The sequence below is a fragment of the Eumetopias jubatus genome, unplaced genomic scaffold (genome assembly GCF_037043125.1).
Source record: "Eumetopias jubatus isolate StellerSeaLion01/CBP00866 unplaced genomic scaffold, mEumJub1_p1.0 scaffold_6, whole genome shotgun sequence".
Lineage (NCBI taxonomy): Eukaryota > Metazoa > Chordata > Mammalia > Carnivora > Otariidae > Eumetopias > Eumetopias jubatus.
Window position 1 is genome coordinate 125,749,960 of NW_028274812.1, and position 23,494 is coordinate 125,773,453.

Genomic DNA, 23,494 nt, shown 5'->3' on the forward strand with positions numbered 1-23,494 from the left:
GTCTCTTTGTGTTTATCCTACTTAAAGTTCATCGAACTTCTTGGATTTGTATATTCATATCTTCCCTCAAATTTAGCCCTTCTTTTTTTCATATAATCACCCTGTCCCTTTCTCTCCTCCTCTCTCACCTCACTCCCCTCCTTCTCTGTCTAGGACTCCCATTGTACGTACACTGGGGTTGGCTTGATGGAGTCTGTCCCGTACGTCTTTTAGGCTCATTCACCTTTCTTCATTCTTTCTTCTTTTTGCTCCTCGATCTTGATCATTTCAAATGACTTCTCTTTAAGTTTGCTGATTTTTTTTCTACTTGTTTGAGTCTGCTGTTGAACCCCTCTAGTGAATTTTTCCGTTCAGTTATTATAATTTTCAGCCCCAGGATTTGTTTGGTTTAAAAAAATAATAATGTGCACCTCTTTGTCGATACTCTTTATTTTCTTCACATACTGCTTTCCTGATATCCTTTAGTTCTTGGCCATGTTTTGTCTTTAGCTCTTTTGAGGTATTAGACATTTGTTTTAAAGTCCTTGTCTAGTAAATCTGACTTGCTATGTTTTTCTGTTTCTTTGCAGTCCTTATGACCCTTTGTTGAAAACTGAGCACTTTTGCAAAAACGAGCCTCTCTTACACTGATGGGTAAGACCCTCTCTCACTGTGAGTCTTCGGATCAGCCCAAGACTTCTCAGATCTTTTCTGGGTATGCTTCCTGTCTAGGCCTGTATGTTTCTTTTTAATTTTCCCTCAGCTGCTTTTAAATGTCTTAGTTTCCTGAAGAGTCTCCACCTTCTTCTCAGGGCCTTAAGTGCTCTATTGGATTCCTTTTTTGTGATCTCCTTCCTGGCACCCGAGAGCCTGTAGTCAGCCTGTACCTTTCAAGTGTTTGTGTGTCACTGCCTCTTGGGGTTTCTTGTCTCACATCCAAACTATGCTAGCATCTCCCTCCTGAACTGTGAGTCAGGCAAGACAGCAACCAGTCCCTCAGGTGGCCTGCACACAGGCCAGAAGTTTACAAACAAGTTCCACTCTGCTCCTTCCATCCCAAGGGAGGGAGCTGGGAATTAGGTGAATTTCTTCCCACCCCACCATGCAGGGAAGTGGTGGGGCGGCGGGGGGGTGGTTGGGGTGGGGAGGGGAGCGTGGTAGGGTTAAGAATGCCACACAATTTCCTACAACTTTCAATGTGATTTTTCTTTGTTGGACATTGACTTGTTTGCTGTAGATGTTTAGTTTCTGTAGTTTGATGTTTCTATGGAGAAATGAGGGTATTTAGAACAGCAAACTATTCCATGCCAGTTTGGTAGCCACTGAAATTATGCCCTTGTCCTTGTCATTAGATATGGCACTAATCAAACCCGAAAGTTCCAAGGACGGTTAAGGTAGCTTGTGGGTATGCCTTTTATAACATCCCACATTACACAAGAGTGAAGACTACGTAGTAAATAATTAAGATAACTGATTCCGGAACACTGCTTTTATTTCCAGTGAAATAACCCAGTTTTCCCTTCATGGATTTTTTATTAATTTATGGGGTTTAGTGGAATTAAGATTGTTGTTTCTTTTCTTTTGTTTCTTTTTTAATACTACTACTGCTCCATCTGCTTGCTTGCTAGGTGGTTGAAAAAGAACATGCAACCCACCGAAGACCTTCAGTCAGTGATCCAGAGGCTGTCGGTGTTTGGGCCTATTAAGTCCGTCACCCTCTGTGGACGGCAAAGTGCTATCGTGGTGTTCAAAAACATGACCTCAGCTTGCAATGCTGTGAATGCTTTTCAAAGCATGACCCCAGGCACAATGTTTCATTGCTCCTGGCAAAAGAGATTCATGTGGAAAGACGTAAGACTCCCTGTGACCCAAATCCTATGTAAATTCTTAAAGCTTGTGGTACGTAACTGGTTTGTCATTGGGGCTCTAGTGAAATATGATAACCATAAATGATATGTTAGCACTGAGAAAAGGCACAGTTTATTTAGTCCGAGTACTGAAAATCAGAAATGACAGCACATCCCTTCCTTTGAAATGCATAACTCTGCTGTAACAGCATCACAGCTTGGCTTTTCGGGAAAAGAAGTCCATGACTGCATTCATGCATTCGTCTGACAGCCATCTTTCCTGGAGGATCCTGCTTTCTTCAGCATTAATAGCGTGCAGCTTTTCCTTCTCGTGATTTCTGATGATCTGTTTCGAAATATGCATGGCCTGAAAACACAAAACCAACAATAAGGTTAAGGGCATTCCAGAGGGAATGGGACTATTCTGTAGTGCTGATTTTTGTTTCTCCACGGTTCACGGAATCCTGTCACGTCTTCAGATGTATGTGTAACATAGGACAGTGCTTCTCAAACTTGAATGTGCATATGATTCATCTTGGTAGACACGGGAGAGGGCCTGGGATCACACATTTCTAGAAAGCCCCAGAGAGAGACTAAAGCTTCTGGTTCCACGACCACATTTTGAGCAGAAAGAATATAAGAGCAGTCAGTCACGAGTTATCACATATAAAAACCAAAGTGCTACACAGTAAGAATCTCCTAAAAGTCAACCTATCTGGCTTCTCACCTGGATTCAAGAATAAAAGTGCTCAGCAAATACTGCCCATCCCCCTCCTCAAAGTTATCCCCAGAAAGAACTGTCCCTCTGCCTTCATATGTATCATAGCAATGAAACGCCTATCTGAGAAGTTTTTTAAAAAAACAGTACTTCTAACATTATTATGGTTATTTTTAATCTCAAATTTAGATGTGCTTACAGCCAACCAAGGTATCTCTTGTTTTTTTAAATGCTTATTATCTCTTAAGGCAAATAAATTATTTCCATGGTTTCTACTAGGAAAAAAACCCCCAAAAACAAAAGACAACACTAACATTCTGGGGGAGCTTTGAATATGCTTTCAGCCTGGTCCAAACTTCTTTCTGAAAGGTGCTATCAGGAAAAACTTCAGTAACAAGTCCTTGAGCATAGGCTTCTCCGGCGGTTAACTTCTTCCCAAAAATGAGCATCTCTACTGCCTGAAATGAAAAGCAAGATTAAGACCTTAACTTAATGAAACACAGGTCAGTTAACCTCAGAACTAACTGCTTTCAGGAGACAGAGGGAAGTTCCCTTACGGTCTTTTGAGGTTGCCAGTATTTCTTGTTAAGGGAGAAAGTGAAGACCTCAATGGGCAATGTTTTGCAGACTGTGCTGAGAGCATCTCAGGCTCTCTGGAAGGTTTGCCAAGTATTTTTGCTTCTCTATGTGTCTGTGCTGGGAAGGCAAGAGCAGGGAGCCACAGATCCGCAGAAAGGACCTGAAGCAGATGCTGACCCCGTAACCCACACAGCTAGAAATTTCTGTTTTATACACTATAAACAATTGCAAAAGAAAACAGAACTAAAAAGAAAAGGAAAATCCAGGTCACCGTGAATGCCAACCAAACTTTAGACACCCTAACTTTCAAACTTCCCTTCCCTGGAAACTCTACGCAGTGGTCCAGCTCTGACAGTTTTCTTTACCAGCACAGGTACTACTAATTAGTTCTACCTGACCAAAAGAAAGGGAGGAAGGACTAACAAAGGGAGGAAGCTTCTAACAAAACTGAGCTCACTGAGTGGATATCCTCTATATTTCCAGTTGTGCTTCTGGAAAAATATTATTTCATAGTCAAATGCCCTAAGCCTTAGAGTTGGTTCTGCCCAACTTTTCAAAGTTAAAATCTATAATAATGATTCAGGGCATGTAACAGAATAATGAGCCTTATAAACTATATATCTGCAACAAAAACCTAGCAGTCAATGAAAACAGGCTCCATTCCAACCCCACCACGTTCAGACCTCCAAGAATTGGCTAAGGCTTCCCTTAACCCCGGCTACCCGCTGTTCAGTCTCGTCATGCCGACTGAGGTGCCCCCAGAGGTTACTTATTACAACTTAAGGTTTCCAAGAGTTACCTTGGCTGGGCCCATTATCTTCGGAAAAGTGTAAGAGGAACATCCTTCTGGAGTTTGGCCAAGGTGACTAAAAGGAGTGTGAAATGTTGCCTATTTGGAAAAAAAAGAAAAGACAATTACTTTTTGTATGTGATTTTTAAAAGTCACTATTTGTATATACCCTCACAATACTTAAGTTTTTTAAAAATTAGGATTGCTGTGGTATTATATACACACCAAGTTTGCTCTTAGATAGGCAGCTTGGTGAGTTTTAATGAAGGTACACAGTTATGTAGCCATCACCATGTCAAGATAGAGAATATTTCCATCACCCCAAAGGGCTCCTTGTGCCCTCTGCAGTCAGTCCACTCCTGTCACCACCAAACCACCACCGATCTGATTTCTGTCCCTTGTTTTGCCTTCTCTAGAATATAATATAAATGGAATCATACATTCTGTAGCCTTTGGTCCTTAGCATAAGCCTTTTTGAGAGTCACCATGCTATTGTACTGGTAGCTTGCTCCTTGTCATTTCTGAGTAGAATTCCATTGTATGGATGTCACAGTTCCTGTATCCACTCACCAGCTGAAGCCACTGGTGATATTTCTAGTATTTTGGCTATGATGAGTACGACTGTTAATGAAAATTTGTACACAGGTCTCTGCATGAACGTGTTTTCAGTTCTCTTGGGTAAATACGTAGTGGTAGAATTACTGGGTTGTGTGGTAAATTGTGGCTTAAGAACAAAAGAATTTCCAACATGGTGTATCATATAACACTCCCCTCCCAGTTGCTCCAAACCCTCGCTAAACCTTGTTATTGTCAGTTGTTTTAACTCGAACCATCCTGGTAGGTGCGTAATAGTGTCTTGTGGTTTTAATTTATATACTGTAATGGCTAATGATGTTGAGCATCTTTTCATGTGCTTACTAGCTCTTTTTATATCTTCTTTGGTGAAGAAACCATTATAATACTTTGCCCACTATTTTTAAGTTAGATTGGTTGTGTTCTTATTATCACTACACGGTTGCGGGGAGTGGTACATGATACACCTCTAGAGCCATCTTCAGTTTTTGTTTTTGTTTTTAAGTAGACTCCATGCCCAGCATGGAGCCCAGTGAGGGGCTTGAACTCATAACCCTGAGATCAAGACCTGAGCTGAGATCAAGGGCTGGATGCTTAACTGACTGAACTACCCAGGCACCCCTTGTTTTTTTTATTTTTTAAAGATTTATTCACCTATATTAGAGAGAAAAAGGGAGGGAGGGGAGAGGGGCAGAGGCAGGGGAAGAGAGAATCTCAAGCAGACTCCCTGCTGATCACGGATGCAGGGATGGATCTCACGACCCTGGGATCATAACCTAAGCTGAAACCAAGAGTCAGAAGCTCAACCGATTATGCCACTTAGGTGTCCCCCCTTTTTTTGATTTAAGAAATATTTTTGTGTATTTCTTGAGAATGAGAAGTCCTTATGAAAGGAAATTAATTTATACTTGACAATATGTATACAGAACATTTAGACTTCACTTCCCATAATCAGATTTGGTGCTATTTCTTAAGGAATATTGTTAGAAGACATAAATATATAATAGACGCAGTATATAAGGGAAAAGTAAAATAAAAAGTTACTAATGTCACCTATCACCCCCTCCCCCCAAAAGCAAGCTTATTCAAGAAGATGTACTGAGAAGTCACAGCCTAAGGAGGATTAAGTGGGAAAGCGAAAGAAAACGCCAACCGTAGCTAAAGGGCCACAGACAGGATGTGAAGAACTGACAGTAAGCAGCATTTAACTTATTTTCAGAAATAGAGCAGTAAATGTAATTAAGGGTCAGGCTCTGGCATCCGACTGCTTGGTGACTCTGGGAGCTTCTTAACCTCTTTGTGCCACAGTGAACTCTTCTGTAAAATGGAGACAAAAATACCTATCTCATAGGGCTGCTGCATGCATTAAGTGAGTATGTATCACGGGCAGCAACAGAGTGCCTAGGATGTGGTGAGTATTCAAGTATTATTTTTATGACTTCTACCCTTTGAGTACCTCATAGGGGAAATGTATAATTTGCTGACAAAGAAGCTAATGGGCATTGTTAACTCTTGCCCATAATAAAGAATAATTTGGTTGTATGAGTGTTAAACCCACATTTAATATGGTATTTGTTTATGAAGCCAATAATGATAAATCCTGTAAAATGCATTCCTCTTCACAGACTCTTTCTTCTGTGTCTTTCTCTGATCTTAAATTGAACCTTGGTTTAATTCAGTTGGGTGAACTCTTAGTAGTCGTCACTATTTGTCAAATATTTTGCTCTGGGCCAAATGTTTTAGCATTTGAAGTATCTATGTATGTTTTCTTTCTATTTCAATTCCAATTTGTATCATAGAACGGAGATCTTAGAAACCTTAAAAATATGATGGATGTGACAGCTGTTTTGAATTCTGAGGGAGAACCAGGAGAATATTCAAATAGGATGATATATTTGCCCTCTAAGTACTGAAGAATGAGATCCCTAAGTTCAGGTCAGGAACTCCTGACCCTGGTCAAGACTGGCTGATCAATCAGTCCTCTAACACACATGATGTGACCACAGGCTATTGATTTCTGCCTTTGAGCAGAAGCTTCCACCTATGAAGGTTAGGCAGCCTAGCACTTAGAATCCCATTTGCTATTTTCATGGGATAATTATTAAAAACATTTAGGTCTGACAACATGCCCAATCCAATCAAACTGAATCCAGTAAAAAAAAAAAAAAAAATGAACTCAAGAGATAAGGATCTTAAAATATGGTCATGTCTATCAGTCGGGAAACACCTCCAAACAAAGCTAGGAATCTCTTCAGGGGTAAAAACCAAATGTTTCCCACAAGGTTGCAGAGCAGGAAATTGTACCACTGCACAAGAAAAAATTACTCTAAGAATCTGATAACCTTACAAGTGGTTATCAGTTCTACAACAAAAGTTCTAAAACAAATGGTCATCACATCTTTGTTCATAATGACAGAACTGGAGACAGCCTAGGGTTCCAGCAGTCAGGGACTGGTTATCTGTGAGTGGTAAGATAAGAAGTGATTTTTAATTGAACCCTTTATGCTTTTCCAGATTTTTCAAAATTTTATTCTACTAAAATATATATTGATACTGTAGTGAGGACAGAAATTAAAAAATCAATGCAATGCAACGGCAAACACAAGGCTAAACTGTTTTGGCAAGTAACCTGAACTTTATTTATCTGCAAAAAAGGGAGTTAGGGTAGATAATGCTTCAAAGTCCCTTCTTATTCAAAAATTCTAATATTCTAAAATTTTAAACTCCAGAATTTGTTTACTTGGAAAAAAGTATCAAATTATCCACTTGCAGAACATGCAAAAATGCTGTTCCCCCTGCCCCCCCGCCCTGATAGCAAGCTTTCAAGATCTCCTATTTTAGATTAATTGGAAAATCAAAATTTGAGTAACTGTTACGTAATTTGATTAGAATATAGAACCATAATAGTTGAGACAATGTTCACAACAATACTGGTATTTAGGAAAACCAAAGTTAATAATGAAGGACAAATAAAACAAGTCGAATTAAATTAAGAGTAATTCTTTGGGAAAAAGGGAAATTTAGTCCATTCTACCATAAATCGTGCAATCCATTTACTACCAGCCAACAATTAAAGAGAATTCAGAGGACCTCATTTTTTACTTCATGACTTTCTACGTTTCTGGGGGCTGACTTACCCTGTCGGATGCATACACAAGATCAAATAGCCCGAGAATGGTGACAGATATTCCTACAGCTGGACCATTGACCACTGCAACCAGAGGCTTAGGAAAATCTATGAAACAGTCTACAAAATCCCTACAGAAATGGAAATACAAAAGCATAGTTAAATGAGCTGGAGGGGATCATGCTAAGTGAAATAAATCAAGGAGAGAAAGACAATTATCAAATAGTTTCACTCATATGTGCAACATAAGGAATAACACGGGGGACCACAGGGGAAGGAACGGAAAACTGAAGGGGGAGAAATCAGAGAGGGAGATGAACCATGAGAGACTCTGGACTCTGGGAAACAAACTGAGGGTCACAGAAGGGAGGGGGGTGGGGAGATGGGGTAACTGGTGATGGGTATTAAGGAGGGCACGTATGGTGATGTGCCCTGGGTGTTATACGCAACTAATGAATCACTGAATGCTACATCAAAAACTAATGATGATAATAACATGCTGGCTAGTTGAACATAATAATAATTAATATTAATAATAATAAAAATGTCCCAACGTGGCATGACTGAAGTACAATAAGGAAGACAGCATGAGTCTGAAATGAACTCTGGCCAGCCTGGATACCCATCTGGATGGCATGTGATGGAAACTCATAGACCTTGGTTCAACCGTGTATTCTGGGTAGCCGGGTCAGGGTTATATGTCAGCTGCAGACTTGGAGATTAGGAAGGCTGGCTGAGCATATACAAGAGCCGCAATATTACAGCTTCATGGGAATCAGCAACCTGGTAGCGATACGTGAGTTAGGAGGAGAGAGGCCTTCATGTCCTCTGTGCTGAAACTACTTCACATGTCCCATTACCAGCAATCATGGAAATCATGCATTCCTCTGGCCGAATGAGAATTGGCTAAATCTCTCTGCTTCAATAGGAGAGAACTTTTTTTTTTTCAACTGTAGTTGACTTTTATGCTTTCTGATCGAATCTCATATAGAGCAGCAGGATGAATGGGTAACAGAAGTTAAAGTGATAGAATAAAGGCCCACATATTGATAGAGGCGGTCTGGAGAAATATGCTTGTCCAAAGCCACATTAATGACACTGACACAAAGAACCATTTATCTTACTTCTGCTGTACTAAATACCACTTCGAGGAATATGAACGAGTCTGCTGGGATCAGACAAATGTCACTCTTACCTCAGTAAAATGGCACTATTTTTAGCTTTCTCCTCTATTCCACCAGGGGGAATATCAGTGAAATTAGTCAGATCATTCCCACTAGAGAAATAATCACCATTTCCTGTAAATAAAATCAACAGATTCACCATTCGTTCATTCTGTCCATTACTGAGTATCTGCTATGTGCCAGGCTCTATAGCAAGCACTGGAAAACACTGGTGAACCAGCCATGGCTCTTGCCCTAATTTACAGACAGGTGAGTAAGCTGGACATTGATTTAAAAACATACAAACCAATGTAGGTAATGCAACTCTGATACAAAGGGGAAGTACTCGATGATGATATGAGAGTGTGTAACAGGGGATTTGTTCTAACTTGGAGGTTTAGGGAGGGATGTTTCTAAGGAAGGAACAACTGAACTGAGACCTGAAGGACAGGCAAAGTTAGCTAGAAGAAGAAGGGCAGAAGAATTCACGCAGAGGGAACAGCATGTGCAAAGGTCCTGTAAAGGGGGTAACTCTGGCCACTGTGCCAGAGCAGAAAAAGCCAGAGGGGAAACTGGTGTAGGATGAGGGCAGGCAGGATGGACCATGCGGGGCTTTGCTGATCCATTAAGAAGTTTTGACTTTTATTCTAAGAGCCACTGAAAGTGTTTTGTGTTAAAGCATAATTTACATACAAGAACACCAATTTTAAACACTCAGTTCAATGATTTTTGATGATGGCAAGTACCTGCGTGATCACCATCTGAAACAAGATATAGGAACGTTCTACCATCCCAGAAAGTTCCCTTAAGCTCCTTTCCAGCTATCCCACCCCACCCTGCCCTGACACAACCACTTTCTGACTTCAATCACCACAGAATATTTTTGCCTATTTTAGAAATTTTATAAACGGAATTCTATAGTATGTACTCTTGTGTCTGTATTCTCTTTGCTGAACTGTGTCTTAAAGATTCACCTATATTCTCGTATCAGTTCTTCATTCCTTTATATTGCTGAGTAGTATTCCACTGTATGACTAGTCAACAATTTGTTTATTCACCTGTTGGTGGACACGAGTTGGTTTTGGCTCCTGTGAATTGGGAGTACAAATCATTCTGTGGATACATGCTTAATTTATCCGAAGTAATTGCTTAGGAGTGGCTTGATGTGCCACTGAACTGGTATATGTTTCATTCCATAAAAAGCTGCCAAAGAGTTTTGTGAAGCGATCTCCTAACAGAAATGTGTAGAGATTCTAATTGTTCTGCATCATCACCAATATTTCGTATTGTCTGTCTTTTAGATTTTAGTCATTCCATTGGATGAAATATCTCATTGTGATTTTAATCTGCATTTCTTTGAAGCCTAATAATTTTGAGCACCTTTTCATGTACTTATTGGCAATCTGTATTATCTTCTTTTATGAGGTGTCCAAGTTAATTTCTAAGGAGTTCTTTATATATTCTGAGTAATAATCCTTAATCAGATTTATGTATAACAAATATTCCTCCTACCCCAGCCTGTAGTACCTGTATATTCATTTTCTTACTATTGTCTTTGATAAGCAGATATTTTAAATTCTGATGAAGTCCAAGTTGTAAATTGTTTCTTTTATGGTTAATGCTTTTTGTGTCCTGTCCAAGAAATCTCTGCCCACCTCCAGGTCACAAAGATATTGTTTTCTTCTAGAAGCTTTATGTTTCTGAGTTTTATGCTTACATAACTTTTAAATTAATTTCTGTATAGGGTGTAAGATGGGGTTGAAGTTCATTTCCCCCATATGAATATTTAGTTGCTCTGGCATCATTTGTCACAAGATTTTTCTTCTTCCACCGAATTGTCTTGGTGCCCCTGAAGTTTTAAATGGAGGAGGAATAAGATTTTTATTTGGAAAAAGATTGTATTGGATGTAGTGAGACTGGATAAGGCAAGGGAGAGAGGAGGGCAAAAGGGAATCAGAAAGATGAGAAAGGGTTTATTTCATTTCAGACAAGAGTCCACGGCAGCTTGGACTAGTGCAAAGGAGACAGAAAAAAATGGCTGACTCCAGAGCTACTGATGAAGTGAGGTGGGACATGGGAGGTGAGAGAGGGACAAGGTCAATCATGAATGTTAGGATTCTGGTCTACATTAACAGGGCAGATGTGAAACCACCCACTGTCATCTGGAATACTGAAAAAGCTCCAGAGAGAAAGATGTGGGAGGTGATACCCATGAGGAAGTGCCAGGTGGGTACGTGGGTCAGGAGCCCCGGGGAGTGTCCTGACCAAAGATACCAAGGGAGGAAGCACCAGCATCTGGACTTTTGCTGGAGAGTGGGCACGGATGCCAGGTCCAGGGAAAGAGAACAGTGCCCACAACTATGCCTTCAGGAACCCTCCCTTTGGATGGCCACGCAGAGGATGAATCTACAAAGGAGATTAGAGACCACAGATCAGAGGGGCCGGCTGGAAGGGAAGGCAGGGAAGGCAGGGAAGACACAGGTTTAAGATGCGGGAAGAGTCAGATGAAGCCTAAGAAATGTCCCTGGATTTAATGATACAAAGGTCAGGGTGGGGATCTAAGCAAAAGGTAGAGACCACACTGGAATGGGCTCAAGGGCAAGTTTTAAAGGAAAAATTCAGAAGACATGTTTGTTTTGTAGTAGGGCTTTAGACGGTTATATCTAGGGAACTGAGAAACAAAGAGCTATATTTGTTATGGCAGTATTTTAACATAATAAATTTATTCTTTAATTTTTTCTTACTATCAGGAGCAAATGGTATCATAAATAGTATTTTCAATAATTTCATGAGTAATAAAACTTCTTTTCCAAACACACTGTTATGCTGGTCCTCAACGTATATATAAAAAATTAACAGCTGAGCTTTTCCGTGGACTCAAAATGGAAGTGACGGATGAGAGAAAGAAAAGAAAAGTACCTGGGAGCGTTCAGGAAAAGAGGTAGAGAGAGAAAACCACAAACACTAAAGAATGTCATTAGAGGCCATAAAAAGGACAGACATTGTTAAAAATGCAACCAGAGTACAGGATTGAGACTAGTGAGCAAAACGACAGAAGACAAGAGTTAAGAATTCAGAGAAAATAAAAGATAATAGTCCCAGCAGTCCAGACATTCTCTTCTATAACTAGAATTTCTTTCAAAAAGAACAGACCAATTGAAACAAAAACATTCAGAGATATTACCAAAGAAAACTTAAAACAAGGCCTTACTAATCAGTTTTAACAGGATACATATGTTCTATGAAAAAGTGATAAAGAACGGGAAAGTATCCCCTGGTCTTCTAGGGGGGAAAAAAAGATCTTATAAAAACAAAATTAATGGTAGCCTCAAACTTCTCTGGGGCAACATTCTATGCTAGAAGACAATGGAGCACTACTTAACAGACCATATACTCGGAAAAGAGGTCTGTAGGGTGTCGGGAAATGCATGCTCCCTTCCTCGACTCTCATAGGGCAACCAACAGACCCTGTCCAAGGGGAAAAATACAAGCTAGAGTTATTGATGGGTACCACACAAAGCTATAAAAGCAATTATTAAAAGCAGGGAAAAAATCTTTCAAACCATGAGAAGTAAAACACACACTAAGGAAAAAACGGACCATGAAGTAAAAAACAAAGGAAGTATTCTAAGTAGTAAGCATATAAGATGCCAGAGCTAAAATGTAACAGATCTGTCATATACATAAATCTAAACAGGTGAAGGGGCCTTTACAAAAAAAAAAAAAAAAAATTCAGACCGGATCAAAGAGGGAAAATCTAACAATGTGTTCTATGAGACACAGACTGTAACAAGTAATTCGGAAAGACAGAAAGCTAAAAGGGTGGTAAAGGTTTGCCAGGCAAGTGCAAAGAGTACTGAGGCAGGTGTTATGGCATTAATATTTGACAAGGTTGACTTCAAGGCAAAAAAGCATTAAGTGAGACAAAAGATGACCATTTTATAATAACGGATAACTATTCACAAGTCTTTTAGTGTCAATAAGATAAAAACTTGCTTTAAAGCAATTTGTTTTTTTGACATGAAGGAGAAACTGAAAGAAATGTAATAGCAATAAATGCCTTTAAGTTACTTTTTTCAGTCTAAGATTAATTAGAAGACAAAAACAGAAATGGGGAATCTTAACATAAATTAGAAAAAGGCAGTCTAACTGATATATTTTTAACTCTATACCTTAAAAGAACGAACTTATTTTTTGAATAGTTTCTGGATGCTATAAAAAATTGGCCATTTTCCAGTTCTTTATCTTCAAGGTGGAGAGTTCAATATGGAGCAATATACAGAAAACTTAATAGATTTTTTAAAAGATTTTTTATTTATTTATTTGACAGAGAGAGACACAGCAAGAGAGGGAACACAAGCAGGGGGAATGGGAGAGGGAGAAGCAGGCTTCCTGCTGAGCAGGGAGCCCGATGCGGGGCTCGATCCCGGGACCCTGGGATCATGACCAGAGCCGAAGGCAGACGCTTAACGACTGAGCCACCCAGGCGCCCCACAAAACTTAATAGATTTTTAAAAAGTAAATCTAGTGGGGCGCCTGGGTGGCTCAGTCAGTTAAGCGTCCAACTCTTGATTTCAGCTCAGGTTATGATCTCAGGGTCCTGAGATCAAGCCCTGCATCGAGCTCCACGCTGGTTTGGGAGCCTGCTTAAGATTCGCTCTTTCCCTCCTCTACCCACCCCCCAAATAAATAAATAAATAAACAGTAAATCTAGTAAAACTGATACTCTCTGATTATAATTCAGTGAAGCCAGGAATCAGTAACAGAAATGGAAAACCAAAAACCAACCAAGTAAACAACAACAAAAACCTTTTTAGAAATTAAAGGAACCATCATTATTGGGGCACCCGGGCGGCTCAGTTAAGCGTCTGCCTTCGGCTCAGGTCATGATCCCAAGGTCCTGGGATCAAGCCCCACATTGGGCTCCCTGCTCAGCAGGAAGCCTTCTCTCCCTCTCCCACTCCGCCTGCTTGTGTTCCCTCTCTCGCTGTGTCTCTGTCAAATAAATACACAAAATCTTAAAAAAAAGAAAAAGGGGAATTATCATTATCATGTAAAGCTTGGATCAAAGTGGAAATAGAAACCAAAAGTGAAGAATATATAGAAAATAACTATAGTAAAAGCACTATTTATCAAAACTTAACCTTTCAGTGTTCCCATCTATAAAATAAGAGTAATTATAGGGCCTAACTTCACTGGGTTTGTTCAAAGAAAGCTTAGAAAAAAATAAAAATTAAAACATCTTTAAAAAGAGTAGAGTATCTCAGTACTGGAAAATATCTCAGAGCTATTTACTCAGTTTCCTATCTGGTAGGAAATCCCCCCAAATAGAAATTTAATTATTAAGAAATCCAAGAGAATGTCTTACCTGTAAAAACAGTTATGGTAGAGTCATCCTTGCTTGCAGCTTCAAGTGCAAGCATGATTTCCCGATACATCTATGTGAATGGGGGAAACGAGAAAAAGAAAGGAACTCTGAAAATCACAACCATTGCGTGGGATTCACTAAAAGTCTGTCTGTAAGCCTGTCCTCTGCAAAGCGCCAACTGTTAATGTTGGTTGTATTTACATAACCAAAAAGGCAGCCCAAGTCGAAAGGATTTTCATTCGTTTTACAGTTATTTGGTGTGTATCATATGCCATGTGCGCTTGTGGACACTGGGGGATATATCCACCTTTCCCCAAAAGTGAACAAATAAGACCTAGTCCTTGAGCTTTTGCAATTACTAGAGGGGGAGCTCTAAAGTGGGTGGAAAGTATGACACGGCAGGCAGCTTGGAGGAAGCACTGATGTCTAGCATGGGTAGGATGGGAGGCGGCCAGAGGAAGATTTCCATGAAGCAGTTTGTCAGCTGGGACCTCAAAAAAGAGCACGTGTGTCCCAGGCACTCTGAAAAGTGTTAAAGGTTGGGATTTCAAGACACTCTAATGGTAGCCAAAGACAATAGGTCCAATATTTTAAATCAGCAACGTCTCTGAAAATCTTGGAGGTGTCGCTGTTATGGCTTTTAACGCACTGGTGCCCGTTTCTACCTCAGATAAGACATCAGTGTGGGAGAGAATGATGAAGAGGGTTGATATTTACGGATACACAGACACTGAAAAAAAAATATGGACTTGACATAATATGTGAGTAAGGGTGAAATCGTATTCACTGAGGGAGGGAACGAGGAAATAACTCCATTATTATTATGGTTATGATGATGCAGCAAGACAGGGTAACTGGCCAGAGCTGGGATTAGGAGATGGATATATTAGGGTGATTTAGGTTTTCCAGCTTATTAGTTATGTGAATTTGAGCAAGTTACTACTTAACCTAATTATTTTATTGTTAGTATTAAAACTAGGCTCCTTGTGGGATTTAAAGAAACCTCTGTGAGGAAAGGGCTGACACACACTAGGTACTCTGTAAAGAGCAGATGCTATAACTATCCACCTCCTTATCATCACCATCATCACCATCATCACCATCATCATCATCACCACCATCACCATCATCACCACCACCACCATCATCATCACCATCACCACCATCATCATCACCATCATCACCACCATCACCACCATCATCACCACCAACACCATCATCACCACCACCACCATCATCACCACCACCATCACCACCATCATAACCACCATCACCATCATCACCACCACCACCATCATCACCATCACCATCATCACCATCATCATCATCACCACCACCAACATCACCATCACCACCACCACCACCATCATCATCACCATCATCACCATCATCACCACCACCATCACCATCATCATCACCACCACCATCACCACCATCACCACCACCATCATCACCATCATTACCATCATCACCATCATCACCACCACCATCACCATCATCACCACCACCACCATCACCACCACCATCATCACCATCATCACCACTACCATCATCACCATCACCATCATCATGACCATCATCACCATCACCACCACCATCATCACCACTATCATCACCATCATCATCATCATCACCATGATTACACAGAAATGAGGCAAAGGCAATGAAATTTTGAGGATCAAATGTTTTACTAAGTCAATGGCACATATCCAACTTCATGGAATTCTTATTTAACACCATTTTAAGTGATCACGCTCTTTCTGCTACAATGTAGATGATAAACCCAATGGAAAGGGTTTTAGCCCCTCAAATTTTACTTGGCAGTTTAGCACCAAGCATCCAATTAATTCCCTACATTTTTTTCAAGGGGAAGAGGTAGAAGTGGTTATTTTTATTATCATTGTAATTCAATAAAAGACTCAAAGGTCAAAGGAGCTCTCGACAGGTGGCTCATTTGAAGCAGAGCTGGGTTATGCTATATTTAAGATGAACGTCTTCTTTCCTTTCTCCCTCTACTTGTATAAATAAAGGCCCATGCAACTTGAACAGTACTCACTCTCAAGTCTAAGTGACGTGAGCAAAGTCTGGGGATGGTCTATATCAACCTTGGAGAACCTCTATACCTATTCTCTTATATCAATGTATGTTTCATTTGTATTAATTTAATTTATTTGTGCTTCCATCACTAGGAAAGTTGCAGTGCTTTTGGGACACACAGAACCTACCCAAAGCCAACAAATTCTAACTAACAAATGCCCAACTCAGTTGTATGAAGAAGTGGGCACCATTACTAATCCTCTTGCATAAATCAAACAAGAGATCACAAAAATAGCAATGATGCTGAAACATTCTAGCTGTTCAGTGAAACAGACAGAGGGAGGAAAGAAAAGCAGGACAAACTCCCAGGGCAGGTCATGTTACCTGTGTGGTCAGTGCATTCTTTTTGGCGGGCCGGTTCAACATGATCTTTGTGATGCAGTCTTCAGAGGTGATCACCAGCGTGTCATATCCAGCTCGTTTCTTGTCTGCTTCAGGCTTCACTTGGCTAGAGGAGTCAGACGAAGACCTCAAACCAGACACCAAATCCACATAGTTCTGCCTAGCAGTTTCCTGAAGAGAAGATGACAAATAACTGTAGCCCATGGTCAACAAATAAGCACTTTGAAAACTTACGATGCTAAGACATGGCACCTTGCAATGAAGAAAGAAGAGAGGTCTGATTCAACAGAATCCAACCAGATCTCACAGGTTCCATCTGCAATGGTTTAATAATGAGAGGCACCCATCTTCCTTCAGGAATATAGCAAGTAAAATAAAAGCAAAGTAGTAACTAAAATAAAAGCAAAGTAGCAAGTAAATTTACCTTGGGCAGATTGCCAAGAGCATTCCATGCATCCCATTTGGCCTTATTGATCAAGTCGAATAGACCTGGTTTAGGTGTATTACAAGGCCCTTCAGTGGCCTATGAAAAGGAGAGAGGCAATTATCAGTCAAATGTCCATGCAAATTGGAGTGTCAAATATTTAAGATCCATAAAATGCACAACCAGCGTGAATGCACCTTCCCCTCCCAAACACTTTTAGAAGATACATAAATTCATCTTAACCTTTCCCTTGCACTGTCTTTGATGCTGCAGGTGAAAATACACAACAGAAAAAAGACTGGAGAAACAAAATGTGCCATCAGCTATCAGTTCCTAAAGTAAGTTCTAAATGCCTGCTTATGAAAACAATGCAAGACAACGGTTTTGGCAAAGTACTTTTTAAAAACTTCAATAGTTCATTAGTTTTATACTGATGATCCCATTTTTCACACACAATCAAAATATTCAAGCAAACTATCTTCAAAAGTAACCAGACAACAAACATTTGGAAACCTACCGTATATTCTGAAAGCCCACTCGAAGGTACAAAAAATACCACTTAATTCAGTGGTGGATTTCTGCCAACTGAACAGATTCCTACTTGGGGTAGCAGGGATGGGAGGGTGTCAAAGCCACTGGCCTTCTGGAAACTTAAATGAAGGCCATGTAAATAGAAACCATAAAAACAACTAAATTTTACTTGTTTGAGAGTAGGTGGAGTGTTTTGAGATGAGTATCCCATGCCACTTACATGGCCACATGTAAAAACTTCAAATCCTGTAATTTGCTAAAAGAGGAAAGAAGAGCCTTTGAGAAACAAAAGCAGTGGAGGAGGCTTAGACTTTCCAAAGACAAAGAGACACCGGTCACCCTGCCAGAGGGAAGTGAGAGGCAACATGATCCACAAGCCCCCCTCCCCAACCCAGCCTGGAGTCAGGAAACAATACTTCTCCCACAATAGATGTGTGATAATGCACAGGGAGTACTGCCCACCGGGGAAGGTCACTCAAGCCCTGGTGTTCAGAGTTTTCATATGGGGCTCCATGACGTAGGCATGACTTGAATACGCAGCCAGGAGCCCTGACTCGAAATCACATTGTTAAGACTCTCAGGCCGACAGAGACACTCCTTAGCAGGCATGATCTTTTCAGGGCTTAGGGATTACCTCCCAGAAGTCAAGGGCAAAGTCCTGGTCTCTTTTTGAGCAATGTCAAATTCTTCACTATACACACCCATAGGACACTAAGGGAGGCTGGTACCAATCACGGGAAGAGGAAAATAGATCACACACAGGAGCCCAAAATCAGCTGACTTCCCAAGGTTGTCTTTAGACATCACAACTTAAAAATTTTAGTTTTAAATTTTTGTTATACAAATTTTCAAACATGTAGAAAAGTAGAATATTATAATGAATTCCCAATACTCGACCTAACTCAATAACTATCATTTATTGGCCATACTTTCTTTGTCCATTCTTTTTTCTTTCTTTTTCTTTCTTTCTTCTTTCTTTCTTTCTTTTTCTTGCTTTCTTTCTCTTTCTTGCTTTCTTTCTCTTTCCCTCCCTTCCTTCCTCCCTTCCTTCCTTCCTTCCTTCCTTCCTTCCTTCCTTCCTCCCTCCCTCCCTCCCTCCCTCCCTTCCTTCCTTCCTTCCTTCCTTCTGCTCATTTTGGTGATTCTCAAACGGCATGCTATTTCACCCCTACATATTTAGTGTGCATTCCTAAAGAACATCAACATTTTCTTATATAACAATGGTGCCATTAATAATAACTCCTAGGTATCACCTAATACTCAATCCACATTCAAATTTCCCCAGTGGTCTCAAAAAAAATTTTTCAGTTGATTTTTTCTAATCAGATGCCTTTGGTGGTTATCTCTTTCAAAGTCTCTCTGACTCCAGAGTGATCCTGATGCGTTTTGCCTTAACGGTACTACAAAGACTAATGTAGAAAAACTCTCATGTAGACACTCTTCAGAGGAAAGGCAGTAATACAAACCCTAAAAATATGAAAGCTGCATTTCAGTAAAACACACGGCAGATCTATTTGAGAAGCCTTCTGCTCAAAATGTCTCTAAATTACGTCAGACCTCAGGCACATACCTGCTTATAGAGTGCATAGAGTTTGAGCTTCACTTCATTTCCTGGATCCTTCTTCAACAGCTTCACCTGATTCACTGCACTCTCAAAATCCTTCTGACAGGCTCCCATTGCTGTTTTGCTTATGTGCAGCTGCAGTGCTGGGACCTGCAGGGGACTGCAAAATGGCAGACTGATTTCTAATTACTGCCAGTCCTTACATACCAAAATGCTCTGTTTCTCCTGAAATATGTTCTCTATACCTCCCCCTTTACAAGCTGGCTGCAAATGGTTAGTGGTGTAGGGGCCAAGGGCAAACAGCCCCAAGATGGGCCATGTTGGCATGAGCAATATTTTGAGTTAAAAGCAAGCAAAGCCCAGCAGATGCAGGAAAAGCTCTCTGACTCCCCACCAACTGCTTAGGTTTACATTGGAAAGAAGAGCCTGTACCAGGAAGAGTGCCATTAACAGAGATTCCTCTTTATCTAAGAAACTTATTTGTGTAATGGAACAATCTTTGTTTTCCCAAGATCTCCTCTCACCTTCCTGCTAATGGTCTTGCTCCAGTTTGTATCCTCAGACTCCTAACCCTTCTCCTTAGCTCAGACTATAAGCTTCAAAATATAAGTCATGTAAGCCACCTGCTGCCCATCTTTGGAATTTCATGTCTATGTGGATTCCCCATATGTATGAAACTAAATTTGATTTTCTCCCGTTAATCTGTCTCTGTCAATTTGATTTTTAATCCAGCTAGAAGGACCTTGAAGGGCTGAATACTTCCCTTCCCTCCCAACAGTGGTTTTCAAAATGACCCCCCCCCCCGGAAAAAATAAATACAGAGGCTAACTGTAGTAATCTTAAAATAAAGGAAAAGAAAGTTACAATCCAGCACAACATTTGTAGCAATTCAAATTAAATACGGATAAAAGCGGCGGGAACCTGAATGGCCATGTAAATTTTGCCACAGGCAAGAAAGTAAATGAAAGGCACTGCAAAATGGACGAGAGCAGGAGACTGAGCCTGAAGAGGCCAACTGCACAGAATTTGGTCTTTTGTGTCCTAAGGGCCAGAAATCCTGTCTGCCCTCACTGATTGTTAACGAAGTATGAAGCTATTATCAGGTCAATTCTTTCTGTTCAGCAAAATGAGTGTCCCAACATACAGGTGGAAGTGATGTAGGAAAGAAGGTGGGATTCAGGGCCTACAGCCAAGAAAGAATTCTTGAGACGTCTTTGGTGCATAACGGTGGTTTTATTAAAGCGTGGGGACACGACCCAGGGGCCGTGAGGACGGCTGATTATACACTTTCAAGTTGGGAGGGGGTTAGGGATAGCCTAAGTCTCTAAGGAATTTTGGAAGCAAGGTTTCCAGGACCTTGAAGGGGCTAGCTATTGTTAGGAAAAGGTCATTTATTGTTAGGAAAAGGTCATTTATTACTGTCTAATAAAACCTTAGTCATGAGACCCTTCAGATGTTTATCTGTGAGTTATAAGCTTGGGGGGTGATTGTCAACACGTATCTCGGGGGGTAGAGATAAAGGACGTTTCCAAAGGAATTTTTATATGTTAAAGTAGACTAACAGGAGCCTGGGGGTCGGGCTAAGATTGCCTTCTGCCCTTAGCAAAGTATTAACATCCAGGCAGATGAGTGCCTAGAGGAATGTCACTCTGCCTGTTTCAAGGACTTGTCAGTGGGTTGTAAGTGGTAAGGAAATTTAATGTTTCTTCTGCCTTTGTTTCCCACATCAGAAGGAGGGGAGAATGGGTTAGGATACAAGAAATGTTCAAAAAGATGGATGAGCTGTCATTGGCATTCCAGACAAAGAGCCACTTCTTAGTAGATGGGGGACCTACCCAGGCGAAATCTAACCCCTGTGGCTGCTCATCTGTGAAGCTGCCCTGAACAGACATAACTAAATACTCACCCCAGGAAGCTGAACCAGCCAGCTAGGAGGAGAGCAGAAACAGCAAGCACAACCAGGTACAGTGTTTAGTAGGCAGAGGAAGAGAAAATTTCAGTGCACAGTACTGGGGCCACAAGCAAAAAACTGATGTTCACAATGATGACCCTGGCATATAAAGTTAAAGTTAATGGGATCAAAGATGATTAAAATAATAGTTTTAATAACGCCCACACCTGATGTATCACTCCCTCTGCAATAATATGCCTTTCAGAGACTATAAAGAACCCTAGGTTGAAACTCTGAAATACTAGTAATTCAATAAAGTCTTCAATAATTTTTATATTAAATAACTGAATTCGTGTCTTTCCAAAAAGGGAAAAACTGCATCCTACGTGATGCATGTGAAGTTCCAAACAGAAAACGAAAGGAAAACAAAATGTCTATTAGAAGGCCTCAATGTGCAAGTTCTCACAAAAGTAAAGTGAGTTTTAAAAAAAATTACAGAACACTACCGTTTAATATATAAAATCGGGAAAATCATTCATAACTCCACCACCTCAATTTTTACATAGATTGTGTATGCCGTCACTTAACATTACAGAACTGTTCCCCAGGAAGCAGTTTAACCCCATCCTGATGATAATGGCTTGCGTTTCTACAGCATTCAGCAGAGAAGCCAAGCGTGCTTAGATGTTCTACCGCATTTTAGCGAACTACGGCGGCAACCTCGCGGCAGCCAGGGTGGCGGCGTGCACCCGAGGGCAGGGCGGCTTGTGGCCGGAGGTGAGGGCTGAGCGCCAACGCGTGCGGAGAAGAGTGGCAGCTGCGGCACCCCCGCGCGTCCATCCGGACCATTTCGGGCCCAGCCGAAGAAGAGGGCGCGCGTTTAAGGACACTTGCCTTCACTCTCTCCCTGGAAAACCATAAAAGCAAAGCCCTGTTGCTACCGGGACAAGATAAGAGAAAGGGCAGCTCCCACGGGCGGCGACCGCCTCTGGACGCCGGGGTCCCAAGGGCGACCTTGAACCCCTGGCTCAGCACTTACCTCCTGACCGCTCTCAGGCAATAGCACCCGGCCAGTCGACCGCTTACCCCAACCAGCGCCATCGCTAACCCGAAAGTGGGGGCGGGGTCGGAATTCGGGGGCGGTACTTAGAAGCTGGATGGCCCGGAGGCGGTGGGGCGGGGAGCGGAGCGGGACACGATAGGTCAGAATAGAGGACGGGGCGGGACGGGGGCGGTACCAGCGCGGAGGGTGACGCCAGGACCGGGGTCGGGGGAAGGGGGAGAGAAGGGGGAGGGAGAGGAGGAGGAGGGGGAGGAGGGGGAAGGGGAGGAGGGGGAGGAGGGGGAAGGGGAGGAGGGGGAGGAGGGGGAAGGGGAGGAGGGGGAGGAGGGGGAAGGGGAGGAGGGGGAGGAGGGGGAAGGGGAGGAGGGGGAGGAGGGGAAGGGAGGAGGGAGGAGAAGGAGGAGGAATGGGGAGCATCGCAGGGATTAAGGTGGGCTGTTTGGACGCGCCTCCACTCCGGGCGGGAACGGGAAAAACAGAGCTTGGAGGCGCAGAACTTCTGAGCTACTCGGGGTGCGTTCGGAGCAGCGAAGGTGTGTTATGGGAACACTGGAACTCTGCCAGCGCTGGGGCGGTTGCTTTCTGCGCACCCCCCGCCCCCAGTGCCCCAGCCACCTAAAATGGGCTGTGCGTTAAGGAGGGAAACAATTTACCGCCAAAGATGAGAGGTTTACAGACCTGGTAGAACACCTGGGGATCAGAAATGGTCTGCTGAATATTTTTAAACCTGTCTTTTCATGTCAGTAACTTTCTGTGGATATTTTTGAGTTCTGCCAAAGCATTTAACAAAGTATTTTCTTTGGGAAAGAATCCTTAAGAGTTGGAATGGCCTTTGGCCGTCACCTCCCCCAGTTGAAGAACAATAAAAATCACTGCTTTAAACTGGGCTCAAAAGAAAACCACAAGTGCAAAATAGAGTCGCTTATAGTAAGACCCTGTGTCAGCAAACTAAGACTTAATACCTAACCAAATTTTGGTTTCGTACCTCCCTACCCCCCCATGTAACCTTTAACCAGTCAATAGGAAATGTACTGATAAATCCCTTCTGTTCTCTTTGGAGGGTGACCTTGCCAAAAACAATGCATTCTTTGCTAATAATTTCCTTTTTTCTGCTCCCTTTCTGCCTTTAAAAACATTTCCTTTTCTGCAGCCCCGCAGAGCTCTTTTCTATATGTTAGATGGCTTGATACCTGATTCATGAGTCATTTAATAAAGCCAATTAGCTCTTCAAATTTACTCAGTTTAAATTTGTGTGATTTACAGGGCTCAGGGTGCAACATCCAAGTAGGCCTGGGGCCAGTCAGATTTTGAAACTGACACTGAATTACTTATATATAGTGAGCCAGACTAATTGTAATTGCTTCTGTAATCCCATAGGAAAAATGGTGTCACCCTATTTTGCCCTTGTGGAAACAGAGGTCAAGAAAGATTCATTAGG

The 23,494-nt window shown here is 41.5% G+C and overlaps 1 protein-coding gene across 1 annotated transcript; it reads right to left on the bottom strand.

Annotated features, from left to right (window-relative positions):
• Positions 1-1,936: 1,936 nt before the first annotated feature.
• On the bottom strand, positions 1,937-22,100 carry ECI2 (enoyl-CoA delta isomerase 2). The gene is made up of 10 exons (XM_028122847.1): positions 22,033-22,100; positions 19,109-19,262; positions 17,008-17,106; positions 16,566-16,754; positions 14,145-14,214; positions 8,809-8,911; positions 7,624-7,744; positions 3,923-4,012; positions 2,859-3,002; positions 1,937-2,193 (listed from the first exon to the last, which is right to left on the bottom strand). Exons 1-10 carry the CDS (start codon positions 22,092-22,094, stop codon positions 2,038-2,040), a joined length of 1,188 nt encoding a protein of 395 aa, XP_027978648.1. The 5' UTR covers positions 22,095-22,100; the 3' UTR covers positions 1,937-2,037.
• Between the last annotated feature and the right edge of the window lie 1,394 nt (positions 22,101-23,494).

What these genes read in the sequence shown, in the direction of transcription:
- ECI2 (XM_028122847.1), bottom strand. Translation starts at nt 22,094, where the DNA reads ATGGCGCTGGTTGGGGTAAGCGGTCGACTGGCCGGGTGCTATTGCCTG. An exon ending in TACCATAACTGTTTTTACAG is followed by an intron (nt 8,912 to 14,144) that starts GTAAGACATTCT and finishes TTTTATTTACAG; the next exon opens with GAAATGGTGATTATTTCTCT. An exon ending in AGATAATGGGCCCAGCCAAG is followed by an intron (nt 3,003 to 3,922) that starts GTAACTCTTGGA and finishes TTTTCATTTCAG; the next exon opens with GCAGTAGAGATGCTCATTTT.